The 19,420-nt window shown below is 40.8% G+C and overlaps 2 protein-coding genes across 4 annotated transcripts in view; one reads left to right on the forward strand and one right to left on the reverse strand.

Annotated features, from left to right (window-relative positions):
- Positions 1–15,245, forward strand: part of LOC107220804 (facilitated trehalose transporter Tret1) — a 66,681-nt gene extending 51,436 nt beyond the window's left edge. For all 3 annotated transcript variants that reach the window (XM_046735503.1, XM_046735501.1, XM_015659544.2), the window contains 7 exons: positions 2,745–2,849; positions 10,913–11,022; positions 11,553–11,799; positions 12,658–12,942; positions 13,034–13,286; positions 13,610–13,953; positions 14,047–15,245. In XM_046735503.1, the coding sequence (XP_046591459.1) occupies positions 2,745–2,849; positions 10,913–11,022; positions 11,553–11,799; positions 12,658–12,942; positions 13,034–13,286; positions 13,610–13,953; positions 14,047–14,184 (1,482 nt within the window). In that variant the 3' untranslated portion in view covers positions 14,185–15,245. The remainder of the gene's footprint in view (positions 1–2,744; positions 2,850–10,912; positions 11,023–11,552; positions 11,800–12,657; positions 12,943–13,033; positions 13,287–13,609; positions 13,954–14,046) is intronic.
- LOC107228093 (mediator of RNA polymerase II transcription subunit 20) overlaps positions 1–19,420 on the reverse strand; it is an 89,411-nt gene that overhangs the window by 69,712 nt on the left and 279 nt on the right. Inside the window, exon 2 of the mRNA XM_046735516.1 lies at positions 19,074–19,216. Within this exon, the coding sequence (XP_046591472.1) occupies positions 19,074–19,216 (143 nt within the window). The remainder of the gene's footprint in view (positions 1–19,073; positions 19,217–19,420) is intronic.

Genomic DNA, 19,420 nt, shown 5'->3' on the forward strand with positions numbered 1-19,420 from the left:
CGAGGGGAGCTGCTTCGTCGATACCTGCGCGTACACCCGGCGTGCAATTAATTTAACCATGCTTAGCCGAGGTTCGAGGGATCATTTAGCCAACTCGAGACCAGCTACACGAAATACTTGTAGACCTCTCTGCGGACTTTCGACAGGCGTGGAAAGGATTTACCTAATGTGAGAAACGGTCGCGGAATATCGAGACCTGAAAAATGTCCCATATGAACATGGTTCATCTACTCGACTCCAATAACAGTTGTTACTTTTTCACATTTTTGGATAAAATTATCCGTAGGTAAGGACCTACATCGAAATTCTTTTGGAATTTCTCGAGTAATAGAAACAACAAGCTCTCCGGCACTAATTTTCTTACATCGGATACTTCTGGGCTAAATCGGTGCTGGCCAAGCCGCAGTTCAACCCCGACTGAGCGCCAAGAGAAAGCTAACATTTAAAAGTAACAGCTTTATTCTAATTATTACTCCGTAGGAGAATTCCAAAAACAAACTTGGGACGTTCCTCCTACGGCATGCATACATATATATATACGTCTATCTAACCGCGTAAACAAGCCACCGCGGCATAGGGAGAAATTCCGAGTTATGGCCACTGCGGGGTGAAATGTTCGACTTGATTATTTACACCGAGTTTACACCTCCGCGGTATCCCTGCGCAGTGTCTGAAATGTTTCAGGCGGAGTGATCGATGCTATTCATTATTTATTTACACATGGACACAACTTACAAGCTGGGCTCAGAACACGACGATCATCAATTATCCAGCCGGATATACTCGAGCGGCTTCATCCTCCGCCTGTAGGTTTGATTATTCATTGTTCAATCAGTCAAATTTGCATACTCGATGCAGCCGAGGGTTCTCTTCGACGCGGCAGAGAATATCTGCACGGCAAGATTATACTCAATTTTCGAATAAAGTCGTCTCTGCCCTTTGGACGACGAAGCATCGTCTCTGGTATCAAGTATCCCGCGTTCCTCGCGTCGCCGGGTGTGACTTATCGCACGAAGTATGGCGGGAAGGTGGCTCTGTACCCAGGCATTACTCTCCTCCCTCCCGCCCTTGGGAATGCGAAATAACATTTTTGGGTAAAGTGTGAGAGACGTTGGCTGGCGCAGATCGGAGCTAGGTTGAGGCTCGGCTCAGCCTCTACCTACAGCTTGAACCTTCTTGAGTAACTTTTTCCTATACTACAACTCCGACGTTCTCCGTTCTCCCTTCAAGTAGGAGGGAAAAAAAAAAACTTCTTAAAAGTTTAAAACAAACGCGATCCGAGCCGGGTAAAATTCAAAAGGAGCGATGAGAAAGAGGAGAAAGACACTCTCAACGATATATAACTCGCGAGTAAAAAGGTAATAAAAAAAATCTATGCACGAAAAGTTTTTCCTACCATGAGGGAATGCGGACGAGGAAGTTCGTGGGCTCGTTCGTGGATCGTATGATCAGAAGTATACGGGCATTATGATCAAGCCTGCATCGATGTCGGTGACGAAAAATTGTGTAAAAAGGTAAAATGAAGCGTGAGAGTGAAAACCACGAGCGTGTATTTATAATGGTTGACACCGCAAGTACGAGTATGGCAGGATATTTACATACGGTCACGGTATCTGACCTACAAGTTACGGACGTAAATGAAACAGTAGCAGATCAGTTACCTTGATGGGCTCAATCTTGCGGGTCTTCCTCCAAGTTTTCATATGATATATATTTCGTAGATTGAACCGCGGTGTGTCTAACGACGCGGAAAGAGAGACCAAGGAATGTCTCCGTTGAGGATCAGGAATTTCTCTCATTTTTTACCCTCATTCCAAGCATCGGAAAGGTAGAATTTATATCTCTGTCCATATTATTTTATCCCTGGTGATACGGTTCATCCGAGTGGAAGGGATTGAACCTCTGACCATCCCTCTTGCCCTTCTACAATGTATAAATTTAGGTCCATTCTCTTTCGTGATATGTGAAACGAAAGCGGAGGAGAGCAAAGGGACTGACCACTTTGGAGAGCGTGTTCGTCTTTCAAAGGAACCCAGCGGTTGGAACGTCTTAAACCTTAACAAGGGGGCTGTTGTAGGAGATAACGATATAAATACAGTACGAAACTAAAGGGACACCTATGATCTCGGAAAGTTGTATCGCCGGGGCGATGCGCCGAGGAGAAATGGAAGATGACGGATGAGCCACTCGGGAACGAAATGGGTGGTTAATATTGCCGATGGTGAGCAGATTGGAAGTGCATTTCGTCTGGTGGTGACAAACGGTCCGAGAGATCAGACGCGAGTGAGAAGAAGAAAGTCGGGTAAAAGGGCAGCCTGGTCACTCGGTTGAACGATAGGAAGCCAATTAAGGAGGGAGGAGTTTTCGCTGTAGTCCTTTGTCAGCCTCGGTCCTTTTTATTTTGTGTCTCGACCCTCGGATGAAAAGACGAACAGAAGCCGAAGTCGAGTCCGAAAACCGAGAAGTGAGGAGGGAGTTTTAAGGAGAGCGAAATGCCGGGTGGAAATCACTGGTAAACGTAGTTCACCGAAACCAAGTCAAGAAACCCTTGACGCTCGATGGACTGACTGCACGAAGAGGAATTCCAACAGACCCCACTTCCAAATGGAAAGCTTTTAACCTTATCCATTCCCGGTCCTCTAGCTTCGACAGCCGTTAAAAACTCGACGGGGTCCCGATTGATTATCCGATCAGCGATACGTCGATCGGCGATAATTCGCTCATAGTCTGCTTTCTGTTTCCAGGTTACTGCTGTGCCGGCGGACCACAATCGGAACGGCTACAAAATGCCACGAGCATCCGTTGTCCACGTAACAACATCCGTGAGGAGACCGCGCAACATGGCTCAGGTATGTCTTTGAATCTGATACGCGTTGTAAACCGGACGCGGACTGCGTTCAAAAGTCATTTTCTAACAACTCCGAATCGATCTTTCATCGGACTTTAAAGACCATTCGTCACGCGAGAAAATAATTGGTACATGCGTAGAAACGTTTTGTCCCTTTCATTTGTAACGAGATTAAATTTGAAGGTGGAAAAAAATATACTACGAGTCGATTGAAACTGGTCGAGATGATGACGAATGATCGATTGTGAGTATAGAAAATCGCGAATTGAATTTACCCGCGTCTCATCCAATCCGGTGGTTTGAAATTGGAGTTAAAAACCGAGAGGAGGAAAGTCGAGAGAAGGATGAAAATAGGATAGAATGAAACTTGGTTGCAGCGGGAATTCAATCTGAGAGCTCCCCGGCATAATATAGGTACGCGGTTAGCTTGGGGGTGGTTGGATGGATATACGTATATACCTATCTATGGCGGATACACTTATCTATGGATATATAACGTACCTTATAAGCTAATAGGCGGACCGGCTGAAGGTTTCATTGAATTTTCTACCGCGGAGCCTTTGGCTCGCGGCCATATTGAAATGCAAATACCAAAGATACCGAGTTAATTGAGTGGCCCGTACTTAAACTGCGAAGGAACCTCGGAAAGCTGGCTCGGACCTCCAGCTTCGTGCTCTATAAACCACTCGAACCATCGTCTATATCCTGTCCTCTGTAGCTGTCCGCCATCCTCGTCAACCGCCCGGCATTTCCATAATCCGATGGATTTTTTTTTTTTTTTTTTTTTATCAAAGCTTTTTCCTTCGAAACCCTTCTTTTCCGAACTGATATTCTTTTACACGAAAACTAACGACTTGCTTTTTTACACCAACGACGATGAAAACTCGTCCCGAATTTTTCAAGCTGTTAAAATATTAGTAAGCAATAAAGCTTAAAGAAAGCGGTCTGCATAATAAAATACAATGATACGGTAACTGAACGATATACCGAAATGTTGGTTAAATCGATTATTTTTTAGTATATATACCGGATTTATTTGGAGGTTAAGGTTACATATTTAAAGACACAAAAAAACAGTGGACACTACAGTTAAATAAATAATTATTATACTCGGAAAACAAGAATAAAATGTCAAATCAAATCGACATTCATGTGATTTAATGTGAATAATTTCAAGCTAGTTTCAAGATATGTGAACCGGTTGGTAAATAAATCAGATAAACTGTCACCGGAAATGGAGCATGTGAAGTACCAACGTATATAATCAAGCATATAATTGATTAGACGCGCTCGTGTACCTATAATTAACAATATTTATTCACTTTTTAATTTCATTGAACTTTCTCCGATTGCAAATATACATACCTATATAATATATGTATATAATAGATGAATTTTTTTATTACCACGTCCACACACGTCACTCCATGTTGTATTACGATGATGATAAACGACGATGAAAGGCAATAAAGAAAAACACGCATCATTTTGAGATAAGCGACACGCGTTGCATGTTAAATCGCGTACGACTAACAACGTATCGCGGTGCTGCCTGCAGCTATCGCTAAGTGACATTGCAGGAAGGCAGGCGAGACTCGCGTGGCAAACACTCTGCGTCGTATAAAAAGGGTTGGTGGAGGTGGCGGGTAAATGTCGCCGGAAATTACAAGCTCTTGGGGCACGAGGAGCCTCGCTGCAAGCTCGTTGACAGGGGCCAGGAACCGGGGACGAGGGATCGTTGTTTGGAGGAGGAAGCCGTCCGCGGAAAACGCGTGTAGGAAAACAGAGGCAGCTCGCTCTTCTTCTTCTTCTTATTCTTATTATTATTCTTCTACTTCACTTTTCGCGTGAAAAATAACAGCTCGGAAACCGTGACTTCAACCCTGTCCGAAACAGAATCTCTCACATGTCTCGAACTTGTTGACGGAATAAACAGAAGCTCGAGCTTTCGCTGCAGTAAGGCTCGAAAATCATACTTCGACTCTCGAAAGTTTTTTCGAAAGTTGATACATCTGGTAATCAGAGCCATCGTATGTTCGGAGTTTTCACGAGAATGAAGTTTACAGTAACGTTACTGCAACGATGCATGTTTAGGAAAAATCGTTACTTCGCGCCTTGAGGATTGTCTGAAATTTTGAAATTTAGTCAACTATGTATGATAAACGAAACATACTCGTGCAATAATGATTTCTTCCCTGATATTTCCGGTACGTTAACGTTACTAACTTCAGCCTCACGACTTCTCACCGTTCGAAGTTTTACCTCAAACTGACGATATAATACGTATATTCGTCAATCTCACATTGTCAATTCGAATATCGGTCATTCTGCATTCATCTCCGTGTAGAACTTGATTTCGTTACTTTTCGATTTGATCGCGACACTGCGGAAGAGCCCGGGAAAAATTGACAAGGCGTCACTCGTCAGACAGACCGAAGGTATAAAAGCACCGCCTCTGAAAAGCTGGTCGTCGTCCCAAATCGATATAGAGCGAAAAATTTCGCCTGAATTAGATATTCATTTAATTTCGCATCTTATTTTTTATTTCTTTTTTTTTTTAGTTCATATATATTTTGCAACACCGCGTCGTTGCGGAATATTATCACCACTGTAAACCAGTTAATAATGGAGGATGCCGCTCACGCTTTGTGCGCGATATTTTGCAGAGCGCAAAAGGGTCGCCGGATATGAATCAAAAATAATTTTCCGCCCGTCGAGGGATGGTTGTTTCTATAATATACGTACATACATATATACATATATATATACACACACACACACACACACGCAAATATTTTTTACAACTACCATTCGAATGGATTCTTCGTTCCTTATCGGGTCGATCGAACCAACAACTTTCGCTAAAAACATATCGGGTGCTGTACAGTAGTTTCGCATAATAGAAATACTGGAGACAGGTAGAAAAATAGTGAAATAAACACAGTTTAGAATGTGGAAAAATAAGTATCAAATTGAATTTCACCAAATCAATAATGCTGGAAGCAAAAACGAAATCGTAAGCATCTTTTATTCAACGTTTATTCTTACAAATATCACACATTCTGCACTTTGTTACGTTTGTTTCTTTCGTAAAAAACGATTCAAACAAAAATACAAACACACACACACAGAGCACTTTTGGCACCGAGTATAACATGTTTAATTAGAAAAAAAAAAAAAAAAAAAAAAACAAGTCGCACCGCGTTCTCGTGTATGTTATCCTTTAACTTCCCCCGGAGCGTATTAAATACCGCTAATCGATTCGAGAGGTGAAAAGAGAGAGACGGAAGTGGAAGGTATCTGTCTCTTGGATGACAAGTTGTCGAGCATGTCGCTGAAGGGAACTGATGTTTTGTAGCACGGTAATCATCGATTGAATTTAACGCCTAACGATCGGAGGTGGATGATATATATTTCATTATTTTGCAGAGGCGTTGCTTCACCCTTATCGAGTGAAAGAGAAAAGCGTGTATGAAACGCCGTCAAGTTAAGGCTGCAACGCTGCGGCAGCAAAGAAAAGATGAGCGTTTTACCACTTAAGTGGAAGATCGCGCTCAGTTGATTTTTCGTTTCTATACAATTTTTTAAATTTATCAACTATCGTTAATGAGATTTTTTTTATTGCTTACATCAGTCATGATATCAATTTACTTCACAAAGAAGACCCACAGTTGTGATATCAAGTCTCCTTTTGATTTTTCAGAAGCGTACGTGACGACTTTTTCATTATTAATTCGATCTCATAAAATAGTTGTAGTTCAATATGAACTTTTGATTTAGGAGAATGAGATTCCCGGACGATATATCGTTGCGGTATGAATCGTGATTATTGGGTTGAATATAAATGTTTGAAAAGACATAACAATTGAAATGCTGCAACGTGTTTCTTCACAAATTCAAAAATGAAAATGTGAAAAAAGTGAAAAATCAAACGAGAGCGATCTTCCACATAACGTAGAACGCTCATCTTTTCACAGAATCTTTCTTTTAACCTAAAAAAAACTTTCTAGGGCGTGCCACGGGGAAAATCGTAATTAATTTTTTTCTCAAACACCCTAATATACATAGAACTGTAATAATTTCCTCGGGACAAAGATATCGCGCTATATTTAACGTTATTCAATACTAATGATAATGCGCTTCTAGCTCCTCCTCGCAGCTTATACAATACGTACACACACACACACACACACACATATATATATATATACACACACCTAACTGCGGAATACGCGCGACACGATCTATAAATATTTGTCGTCCACTGTATAGATATATTGTACGTATATCCATATTCACCGTAATCCGTTCAACGATGTTTACTCGCACATATTTGTAATCGATTATCAGAGCCGCATTAAACACCGGCCTGCTCCGCGATCCCTCCAAAGCCTCTTCGTCGGCCACGCCGGAGCAGTTATAATACCTCGAGTTTTTTATCTGAATTTTTCCATCTGAAAATAACACCTTTGAGAAGATCGCCGAGGATGAATTATACCCGGAGACGACGACCCGCTCCGATCCGAGGCCCAACGTAAATCACAATTTACCATCCTGCACTCGCCAGGCAGTCCTGCAGGACCTCCGACGGAATTCCGAAAGGACTCCGGGAACTCGGCAATGAAAACCGACACGCATTATTCGTGCGCACGATGTTCTCGGATTGGAAATTCAGTATTATTGTTATCATATCATATCAAGAAGAAAAAAATCGGTTGATCATTCGGCCGATTTCAATTTTTTAATTTTCATTCCACTTTCCAGAAAAGAATATTCGATAATTACGCTTATCAAGTGGAATAGCGTAACATTTGTTACATGAAAATAAAAGGAAATTGATATTTGTAAGAAACTCGTAAGTTTGCTAAAATTTTTTCTTTCTTGTTATCGAGTTTCCCCTTCTTTCGATATACCATTGCAGATTTTCAAGTTCTCCTCGAGCGTTACGAGTGCTATCGGATATTTTATAACTCTTAGGAAAAAAAAAATCCTTTTCTCCATTCGACAGAAGTGAACAGCTGTTCATGTAATCTACCTACACAAGAATCTGAACTCGCGTGACCTTTGGAAAATTACACATTAGCCCTGGTCGGGGGCTGATTGTAAGTTAATGCCGGTGATGGGGATGCAGAAAAATACGGAGAGGTGAACGAACGGGGTGAAAAAGTACGCTGTTTCACACGGCAATTTTGTAATTATGTCCCACATGTAGCTACGCAAGCACGTGCCACCATGGGAAGAATGTCTGTTGTACCCATATCTTCATAAATGTACGATCGCATCACGTAATTTATATACATACGTAACACGCATGAGCAATACAAATGTATATATAATGCAAATCGGTGAGAAATGATACCTCGATTTTTTTTTTTTTTTTTTTTTTTTTTTACGTACCTCCGAATGTTTGTATATCACGGTGTGCATGTTGCGCAACGCAAACTTGGTGAACGTCGCGAGGAATGACAATGAAACGAGTGTTTAAAATTCTTCAACGGGGTGGAATGCAGGCGTGCACACACCGCGGTAGTAATTGTGCACAATTTTTATTCCACACATTATACGATAACCGAACGCTGAAACGGGTCTATATACGTGGGGAAGAAAAAAAAATTTATACGATTATTACACTGGAAGGGGGTTAAAAATAATCGGATCACATTTTTTCTTCTCCTTTACATAATTGTCAACAAAAATTGAAGCAAATGAACGGTGGATTGGAAACTTGGACAGTTACGACGTCATCCATTTGTAATCTGAATATGGTATATACGCGTATTTGAAAATCAGTGAAATTAAATTGCTACTTTTATAACATCGAAAGGAAAAAATCTTACCTGATTGTTTTGCGTTTCTCTGATTTTCATACACTCGTATAAGAAATGGATATGTTCTTTTTCTAATGCCAAGACCAAATCGCGCGCTTGTAAATTCAATGTGCTTTGTGTATAATACGCGATGAGGTGGGGCACGTTCGATTCTATCTCGTCCTTTACAGAAATTTATCAGGAAATATTGGCAGAATTTATAGCAGGTGCAATTGACATCCTTTTACAGATTGGCTCTCTCACATTTTGATACACGTGCTCACATATGCGCATGCGCGTGTGTGAAAAGACCGGCACCTCGCAGCCGCTTCTCCGACTCCATCGTTCCGTATAAATCCCCCCCTCTCTCCAGCCATCTGCTTCACAGATGTCATCGTCAAGATATCCTCGATTCTTTTATTCTCACCGTATAAAATATACACTCCCGATGTATATCTGAACGTAGGCGAGGCTCAAAGATGATCATCATCTTTTGAGTTGGGTATGAAAAGAAATTCTCAAAATATATTGCCCCAATTTAATTCTATACTAATTTCCTACCATTTCTCGACTACGTGAATGGATCTCACACTCGTGCAAAATCACAGATTGGACGAGAATACCGTTCTTGTGTCAAGTCCGGTCAAGATTCGTTCTCAGACTTGTGAATCAAGCCTCTTCGCGCAATATCAATTCGCTAAAAACATAGCTGCGAATTGCTCGTGAAAGTTGAATTACACTTTGATCAATCGTAGGTACAAAGTTTCGCGAAATTCTGAACGAAATTTACAACCATCTGCGATTATGTCCCAAGATTTCTTCCCCAAGTATTACAGCTTCCCAAATCGCAAACTCCTATCGACTATTGTTCTTTGACATATATGTATAATGTATATAGTATAATAAATCCGAAATTTAAACGGACCATCATTGTATTTCCATGAAAGCACGCCCAATTCGTTTCCCAGATCTAGGACAATGTTATCGGTGATAATATCGGCCCTATAATTTAATACGAGATGATCCTGAAGCTCGTCGTGAATGAGACTGACTCGGGGAATCTGCGTTTAAAAGGACCGGTGCCTTAATACCCCGGGGTCGCTTTTCAATTTGAGTCAAGTCTCGAACAAAATGCGACCAACGTAACAAAAGACCTGTCGTGTCTCAATAGAAAATTTCCGGCGTGACTCGAGCCATGAAATCCGGCCGAAAGAGCCACGTCGTTCCCCCGTTCCATATCCAACATTGTAAATTTCCCGGCACCATACGGCGAATCTCCTCTTTCTCTCCCTTTCCCTCGTCCAAGTACATACCGAGAAACGATTTTATGAAAGAGTCGCAGAGAAATGCGAAAAGAAAAGGCAGAAAATTTTCGGTGAAAAGCGCAAAAAGGAATTGACGAAAATACTTTTAAAACGCGACATAAAAGTCGCGATATAAATTATTTCAATCTTTAAATTTCGTACGAATACAACCGTTATTATTCAAGCCTCGGATCTACTTCCGAGAATGTGTCTCAATTTTTCCGAAATATAATACCCGTGATAAATGACGAGGGTGGAGAGGAAAATGTTTCTGAAAACTGCGGGTTAAAACCGACCGCAGCTAAGCAAGAGGCGTTGAGGAATGTTTATTTAGTATTCCAGAGGTTTTGTCCGGAGTTGTGTATAATACATATGTATGGAAACACGGTATGAATGTATGGGCTTTCAATTTGTGAGATGCAATTTGTCGGCGGACGGCGAAACCCCGATACAATTTCACGAGACACGTTCGGATGAAGGGCGAGACGCGAAGGGCCAATAGAATCAGTTCAGAACGTCGTTTCGGTCGTACATCGACAAGACGTGGCGGTAAAATTGGCTACTCCAAAACAGCGAAACAAGAGAAATGAATAAATTAAAAGAAATAAAGAAATCAAAAGTATTTTCACTGAACGCAAACGAAAAAAAAAAATATCCCCCTCCTTCCCATCTTCTCCTTTTTCCGTTTTAAGAAGTCACAAAACAGTCGGCATTCGGCGCTGAATTCAATGGTTTCAATTTTTTCCATTGAACGGGCCCTGGTGTAAAAGATTAAACTTCGTTAATGTCGTCGTTCGGGAAGCAACAGAACCCGTTCATTTTTTTTTAATGTTTTTTTTAACGTCCTCTTCCGTTTCGCTGATAAAAACGGAAAGCGCCAATATCCATAAAATTTAACGAGCGTTGTAACGCTTGACGCGTGCATATAAAACTGTGGACCATACTCGTTTCAGGTATGGGCAACGCTGGCAGTTTCCATGGGATCGTTCGCTGCTGGTTTAGCAAAAGGTTACACCTCACCGGCGATAGCTTCTCTCCAAGAGGAGCATCACAATCAAACATGGTGAGTACGCTGCACTTCAATATATTATAAAGTTGAACGAATAGTTTCTGTAAATCAAAGTTGAAAATTCAAACCCAGGCGAGAAATTCGTTTTACAATTTTTACTCGCGGTGGCAATTCTCTGAAATGTGTTTTGTTGGGGTTCGGCAAATTCAAGACTCGAGGAGGAACCAGAGTGACGTAATGTAAATTCACACGTAATTTCTTTTGGCTTGACTAAATGGGCTTCAAGTAGAACTTCGGACGAGTTCCTGTTATTGTACTTGAATCGAACTACGAATTAGACATTCACGCGTAAATTCGAGTGATTTCTCTTACCGAGAATTGTGTAGTCGTCAACGTTTCTCAAGACTTTTCAAAGTGGATGTTCGGAGAAATTCGAGAGACATTTTCCCCGATAGTTCATATACGACGAGCGAGCGCGGCACCGACAAAAAGCTCTCTGACCCTAGGACGTGAGAGAATTCGTGAAAACGAGAAACACGCATGAAAGAAAAAGAAACAAATCTGGTCACGTATTATGTTGCAAGGCCCGGTTTCACCGTAACGAAACAACAGGCGTCATGGGTGGCTTCGCTTTCGATGTTGGGCGCTTTTTTCGGCGCCATTATCGGCGGGTGGATACTGAGACGAGGAAGACGCCTCGCTTTGCTGGTAACGTCTCTGCCCCTGACAGCAAGTTGGGTCCTGACGGTGGTAGCGCCGACGGTCAAGCTGATATACACTACCAGCTTGATCGGGGGCCTTTGCTGCTCTATCATCATGATGGTGACGCAGGTAAGAAAGAGTTTCTTTCAAGTCAGAGTCATTCAAAATTTCGCCGCTGAAGAAACGCGGGGAACGAGAATAGACCCAAGGGGCTCCTCGATCTTCCTTCTCCGAGGAGTCGCTGATAAGCTCGATGATAAAATATCGCGAAGCGGAAGCTCTTTTTCACAAAGATATATTATCTACGTTCGGGGTAAATTTGTATTCACGGCTCCGTCGATTTTTGCATTTCTTCGGTGCGCGGGCAGTGTTTGTAATAATAAATCAAAAATGAAGGATAATATTAAATAAATGTATCGAAATCGAGAAAGTGGATGAACAAAGTAGACTGAGATCTGAGATACGGTAAAAACAACAAATTGAAGATAAAAGCCAGTCGACAAGAGGCCTCATCGTCTCCACTGCATTGATCTTGGATCTTTTCATCCCCGACTTTTTTTTTTATCCTCTTCGTTATTTTTTTAATCCCCTGTTTCTTTTTCCAACTCCTCACGAGAGACTTGAAGCAGCGCTAAATATCGTTCCCCTAATTGGTTGTAATCCAAAGGAAAGAAGAAAAAAAAAGAACGAACAAATAACGTTTTCCTCCCAAAATGAGCATTGGTTGTGAATCGCAGACGGGTCTTTTCATTCTTTACCTCAGAGATACATTCTTTTCAATAAAAAGTCTCTGAAAGACAAGTCCGTCTTTAAGCCATCAAAGTCACGTTTATCACTAAGGGTAGAAGCAAGTTCACAGCCGTATTAAGAAACGTTTCTAAACACAGATTTGGGGGTAGGAAATTTCGAATGTCAAGAGACAGCGAAAACGTTCGTCGATCCCTCATCGACCTGCAACCCAGACAAAGTTTCATCTCGTCATTCCAGGTCTACATATCCGAAATTTCTACCCCGGGAATCCGAGGCTGTCTTTCGGCGGTGTTGAAGGTTGTCGGTCACGTCGGAATGTTACTGACTTACATCGCAGGGGCGTATTTGAACTGGAGACAAAGCGCAATGCTGGTAGCAGTGGCGCCGCTTATGCTGTTCATCTCGGCTCTTTTCATCCCCGAAACACCATCTTACCTGGTGTTAAACGGCAGGGATGAAGAGGCGGCCAGAAGCCTGCAATGGCTGCGCGGACCGCACGTCGACATCAGCTACGAGCTGCAGGTAAACGAGCGTCATTCGATCTTGTGTCCGATGGTAAAAAAAGGTTCGAGTGCAGGGTTTACCTACTTGTCTGTTTCCCACCTCCACGCAGATCATCAAGACGAACGTTTCGGCAGCGAGGGCAACGCAGTACGGCCTCACTCTCAGCAGGAGCATAAGAAACCCACGCCTCTACAAACCCATTGCCATAACCTGCGGCCTGATGTTCTTCCAACGGTTTTCCGGAGCCAACGCGTTCACCTTCTACGCGGTGACAATATTCCGTCAAACACTCGGAGGCATGAACCCACACTGGGCAGCAATCGCCATCGGAATTGTTCAGCTACTCGCGTCGTTGCTTTCAGGTAAAATGGATTTGCACTTCTTAACAAATCAAGAGGGTAAACTCCGGTCGTTTGTGAATCAAAAAAAAAATACGGAGCGTCAAAGTTAGACGGTTTGGACTCTACTGTAGGACAATTTTTGTGATGAGCTCGGTTTTATAGCATCTGGTAGTGTTGCTTTGACATCGGATGGTGTTGGACTGAGATCAGATACCGATTGGGTATTAAATTTTTGGATGATGTTAGATCGACGCCAAATTCTAGTCTTTGGAAGTCTGCACCGCAATACTTCCGAGTGTTCACAGGGTTTCTCTAATCCAAAGACCCACCCTCTCAACTTCCAGGTTTCCTCATCGACATAGTCGGCAGGTTGCCGTTGCTGATAGCGAGCACGGTGTTCATGTCCTTGGCGCTGGCCGGTTTTGGAAGCTTCGCGTACTACGACAAGGTACGACTATCCCACTTGACGCAGGTCGAGGTGGTGCCTACGGGACAGTACGACTGGATACCTCTGCTCTGCGTCCTCGTCTTCACGACGGCCCTGGCTTTGGGCATCTCGCCAATATCTTGGCTATTGATTGGGGAGCTGTTCCCCCTCGAGTATCGAGGCCTGGGCTCCAGCCTGAGTACGAGCTTCAGCTACGCTTGTGCCTTTCTGGGAGTCAAGCTGTTCGTCGATTTCCAAGAGGTACAGCATACCTAATTCTATCTTATCCCCCGAACTCGCTTCCCTCTCCAAGGATCTTCTAACGTCATCTTTCCTTCCCTCGACTACCCGCAGGACCTCGGACTTCACGGTGCGTTTTGGCTCTATTCAGCGATGGCGGTCTGCGGTTTGTGCTTCGTGGTCTGCTGCGTGCCCGAGACGAAGGGCAAGCAGCTGGACGAGATGAATCCCGACTACGCTCAAGCCCGGTAGTATAAGGCCTCCCTTACGGGAGGTCTGTCGAACCTTGAAAAGACGGGAAAACCGCTGCCGGGTTGCGCGTATCCGAACATGCACCATCCCCAGGGTTTGTACGACGTAAGTCGGCCGTCGGAAGAAGGCGGCGTCGAAACGCGGACGGCGGCTTTGAGCTACTCGACGATATTCCCGGAGCGAAATCGCAAGCTGTCTGATTACTGCGGCTTCGTAACCGAGAAGACCGGTAAATTCGCCCGTGATTTTGGCAGCTACCTGCAGTCGCAGGGTCGACGATTTTACCGCAGAAACGAACCTCTCGAGGTTGACGCGGCCTTGAGACGGGCCACTCGCGCCTCGAACATACCCCAGAACCTCCGAATCCTCGAAGAAATTCAACGTCAGAGATTTGCCTCAAAGGAAATCGACGCTAATATTCGCCCGCAGACGTCGAGGAGCTGCGGGAATCAGGTGGCCTGCAGAACCACCTCGAGGAAGACGCCTCAACGTCGGTACGACGACCCGGAGGGGTATTTTTTGAGCAACTTCCGGGGCGACGTCGACGCTGACGGAATTCGTTCGGCCACGATCCCCAGGAGGAGCAGGAGCAACGGATTCGAGGAACTCTCGTACTCGGCCAGGACGCCGAGTATGGATCTCAACTGCAGACGGCTGCATCCGAGGAGCGTCCAGAACCTGACCGCGTTGGAAATCGACAGGATACTGACTCAGGGCACTTATCCTCCGTACATGACGAGGAGGAACTCCTCCTGCAGAAGGAATTCCAGGCACGGGAATCGCGACGAGGCCGAAAACAACGAGAGGATTCATCGCACTCTGGCAAGGCTGAACAAAAGCTTGTCAAGAGAAATCGGTAACTATGCACCCGGTCGGGTTCACTACGAGAGAGAGTACAGGATATACGGTAAGGACACGGTAGCGCTTATTTACTATAAAACTTGCTACTTGTGATGTCGCTGTATCGGCAAATTTTTATCCTCGGTTAGGATACAACCCGAAAATACAAAAAAAAAACAACAAAAAAAAAAAAAAAAACGTAAATACAACAAATTCCTTTCGTTACATATGTATAAATATATCGTTTCGCGTATTTTTCGTCAGTTATATGTGTAAAAAAACGCAAATCTGAAGCAGTTAACGACATTATTTGGGGAAAAATATTTTTATGCACAGTTGTATTTAGCCTGAATTAGGAAGAAAAAAAAAAAGGAATTTTTCAAATTTCTATAATTTCTATATTATGGATCTTAATTTTGATCTTGTAGACTAAAAAGCGACTATTTGTATAGGCAGAACTTCCATACATCGTGCCTTCCTATAAAAACCACGACAATATTACGTATCATATATATTATTAAATATAATTAAATATTTAATAAATATGTATACGCGGAGAGATAAGTATTTAGAAAGATATATATAATAATATGTACTTCGTGAACATGTTTATTCTTAGATTGCGTTAATAGAGTTGCCTATGGATCTATATTTATTGGTAGACACATAGGTATTAAAATATGGCTGTACGTCTATATTAGGGTCGTTGAGTTATTTGCTCCTGATTGATTCAATATTTTCTACTATCTCAAAATTCTAGATTTATAAGAAAAAAAAAAAAAAAACACCAATACTAATCGTGAATTTTCAACAATCGATAATCTTGATTTGTCAAAAAACTAATTTTTAGTTCATCAGAATTTACGGTGATTTCAATTGATAATTAAAACCTCTCGACCAATATTTATAGTAAAAAGAAAAGTATAAAAACATTGTTTTTATTTGCTACATTTTTGGAGCGAAGCGAAAAATATTTGTGTCGAAAGAAAACGATGTATTACCCTGATATAGATATAAGTATGAAACATATACGTACGATTGTATGGACTTTTTATTAGCGTGCAACAAAAATGAAGCATAAATAAAATTTCTTGTCTGTCTCTTGATCATACGCGCGAAATGACGAGCATAATTGACTTCGGAAATCTTGACAATACTGTAGTACGGTGTATTTGATATAAATAATATTATACTATACGATATATTTAGATTGTAAGTATATATGTGAAACCTATATCACGTATTATTTTTAAGACGACAAGAAGAGGAAAAGGAAACAATAGAATTAACATATGACAATACAGACTATATTGCCAAACTTTGTAAATATAAAAATTAGGAAAATCCCCCCCGATATATACTTAAAAAATACACGTATATAGAAATAACAAATATATATATACTTAAATGCAGATCGTGCAAGGATAATAAACAGAGAAAGAGGAAATAATTATACAGAAATATATATATATATATATATATATATATATATAATAAGTATACAATCGTATACATATATCGCATCAAAATAACCATGTGCAACTGGTAAAAAGAAAAGAAAAAAAAGGTTCTAAGCCTTCCTTTGCAGTTTGTAGAGAAAAATCTCGCGAGATTTGCATTTGAAATTTTGTATTTTTATATAGTTGATAGTAAAAGTAATCACGGGCTAACTAGCTTATTACTTGTATAATTAATAACGTATAGCGGTACTGCAACAAGAGCCACGATGATTCTGATACGTGAAATTATCGCGTCTCGTTATTGCAGTATGTATAATATATTTTTTTCTGAATCCGTGAATCATATCCCTGCCATATCTGAATACTTGATTGATAAAATTAAGTAGCGTTTTCGAATCCGTATGTACGAAGCTATAGAAAAAGAGCAAGAAAAATGTACTTAAGATGTGTAGCGATAGGGCAATATCTATACGGTGTAGATCTCTGCAATCAATAATACAAATAATTTCAACAAATTTTTCTTTCAAACACGAAAATATTGTTCATACTCGAAGAATGATAATTGTAAAACTATTAAAATCTCGCTCAATAATTCTCACGAAGAAAGTGGAATAAAAAAAAAATATGAAACCGTACGAAGTGAATTATCAAAATTTAAAATTCTTCAAACAATTGCTATCGTAAATTTGAGTTATTTACACTCATATCAAACAATGTATAATTTTTCGAAAACCTTACCGTTCCCGAGGTTCTATGTATAATTTTTATAAAATACTGTTAAATTGGAGAACGCTTTGAAAAAACAACACTGAACCAACATGTTCCAGCAAGACGTTATATTTCCAATAATAATCGAATGAAAAAAAAATGTCCGTAGTTGTATAACTAATAAGTTGACGGGAGGGAAAAAAAAATCTGCAGTATGCACTTCTGTGAATTGAAGATCTATTATTCTTATTATTATCATCTATTATACCCAGTTGACAATATTGAAAATTGTACAAATATCATATACAAGGGTATATTTAAATTATATATTCTGTGCGATAGCGCGTGTGTAATTGTACTTTAAAACTTTAACTAAATCAACCGTCAGATAACGATTGAAGCGTGCCACTTTTTTATCGTAAACAAAAAAACATGAATATTATACGTCAGAGATGCTTGTAGTATTTTACGAATTTCTAACAATCCTTCTATATTGAGATAACGTATATACAATTAAATATAAAATATTACGCGACAATAAAAACTATATATTCAAAAATATATCGTATTATACGTACACACACACACACACACACACACACACATATATATATGATCAATGCTGGCCATGTGAGTAAAAAAATGAATAAAACATTATTAAAATCATAAATTCTATCTATCAAAAAAGAAATATCAAAATGTATTTTCAAAAATGTGCAACGACTTAAGAAAAATCAGATAAATAAAATACTTCTCTAGCTTCGCTTGCTAGATTTAATATTTTTGTAAAAACGCCTAGGATGTAGCCATGTTTCTAATAATATACGCCTATTCGCTAACTAGACAATAATAAAACCAACTGTTGTTAAGCTTAAGAAATTGAATAAGTTGTGCGCGTGATGCGAAAGAGAAAGGGAAAAGAGAAGAAATTTGCTCGTTAGATGTACCAGTAATTAATAGAAGGAAGTATTTGTCTGAATACTGTATCGTATCTTGTATGTATCACGTGTCGCGAAATTCAATCGAAAACAACCGAACGGATTTACGCTGACACTAGAAAAATTCCCAGTGTAATGCTGCCGGGAAGATTTCATGGTACCTGACTGTTGTAAAATATCAAAAACTACACTACGGAAGTCAAGTAAAGGTTGCCATTTACTTGTCAGGCATGTAACGTAGATCATATAAATTCTATGTACGGTAGATCGACGTGAAGATGATGGATAATGCGTAGCACAAATTGAATAATTAAAAAATGAATAGTCCTGCCGAAATAAATATCAGTTTGTTGCTCCAAGCTAAAAAGCTCAATATATCGCAGTACTTAATTAAACTTTGACAGATGCAGGTTAAGAGGAAGAATAATTGCCCATTTTATGTCTGTACCTCTGTAGAAAGTGATGAAAGCGCATATACATATGCCTAATCTAGAGTGTCAAACTAATGCGAAAGAAATTGTATGTTTGTATAGAGATGTGTATACTATGTTGCAGCCAAATAGCAGAAAGTTATTTAAATAGAATAAAGAAGATGAACTAAAAGCGAACGTCAGCCTCTACTTAGTACGGTAAACCTATCTCAATTGCAGGTTCAATAGAACACAACCAGCAATTTAAATTCCCTGGCAAATTCGGATCAATAGATTTGAAGAAATCCCCACGTTTCCCACAGCTGAAAATTCATCAGCAAGAGCTCGTAGTGGCGCCATCTCTACGAAATCACACGAACTACACTGAATTCTAACGGAAAAGGATCCCCTTCTTTTTTAACAATCCTTTTCAAGTTTTCTCCATCAACAATATCAATGTGTTGCTCATGTATGTTTTCCAACGAGTCACTGAACTTCAGGAAAATTTAAAACAAAATCGAACAGCCACTCACCTAACTGAGGCACCGATTGGTAAGTTTCGCAATCGACCAGAAACTGCCCTGTCTGAACAGCTCCGAGGGCGACGACTCGCTTTGTGAGGAATTCGATCGTCTGGGGGCCGGTCCGGTTCTCCGACATGGGAAATTGCTGTAGCCTGAAATATTAGGTTTCACGAAGTTAGAAACATTGCTCAATCAATCTTGAACAAAGAATAATTCGAAGTTAGAAGCTCTGCTAGGACCTCGATTTTGAGATTAAGACGATAAATATAACCGCAATACGATTGCGCGACAGATTGAAGTAGCAGAATATCAAGGTGTGGTACATTTCAACGGCAATAGCCGGTAATCGTAAAAGC

This window comes from Neodiprion lecontei, chromosome 1, assembly GCF_021901455.1.
Source record: "Neodiprion lecontei isolate iyNeoLeco1 chromosome 1, iyNeoLeco1.1, whole genome shotgun sequence".
Lineage (NCBI taxonomy): Eukaryota > Metazoa > Arthropoda > Insecta > Hymenoptera > Diprionidae > Neodiprion > Neodiprion lecontei.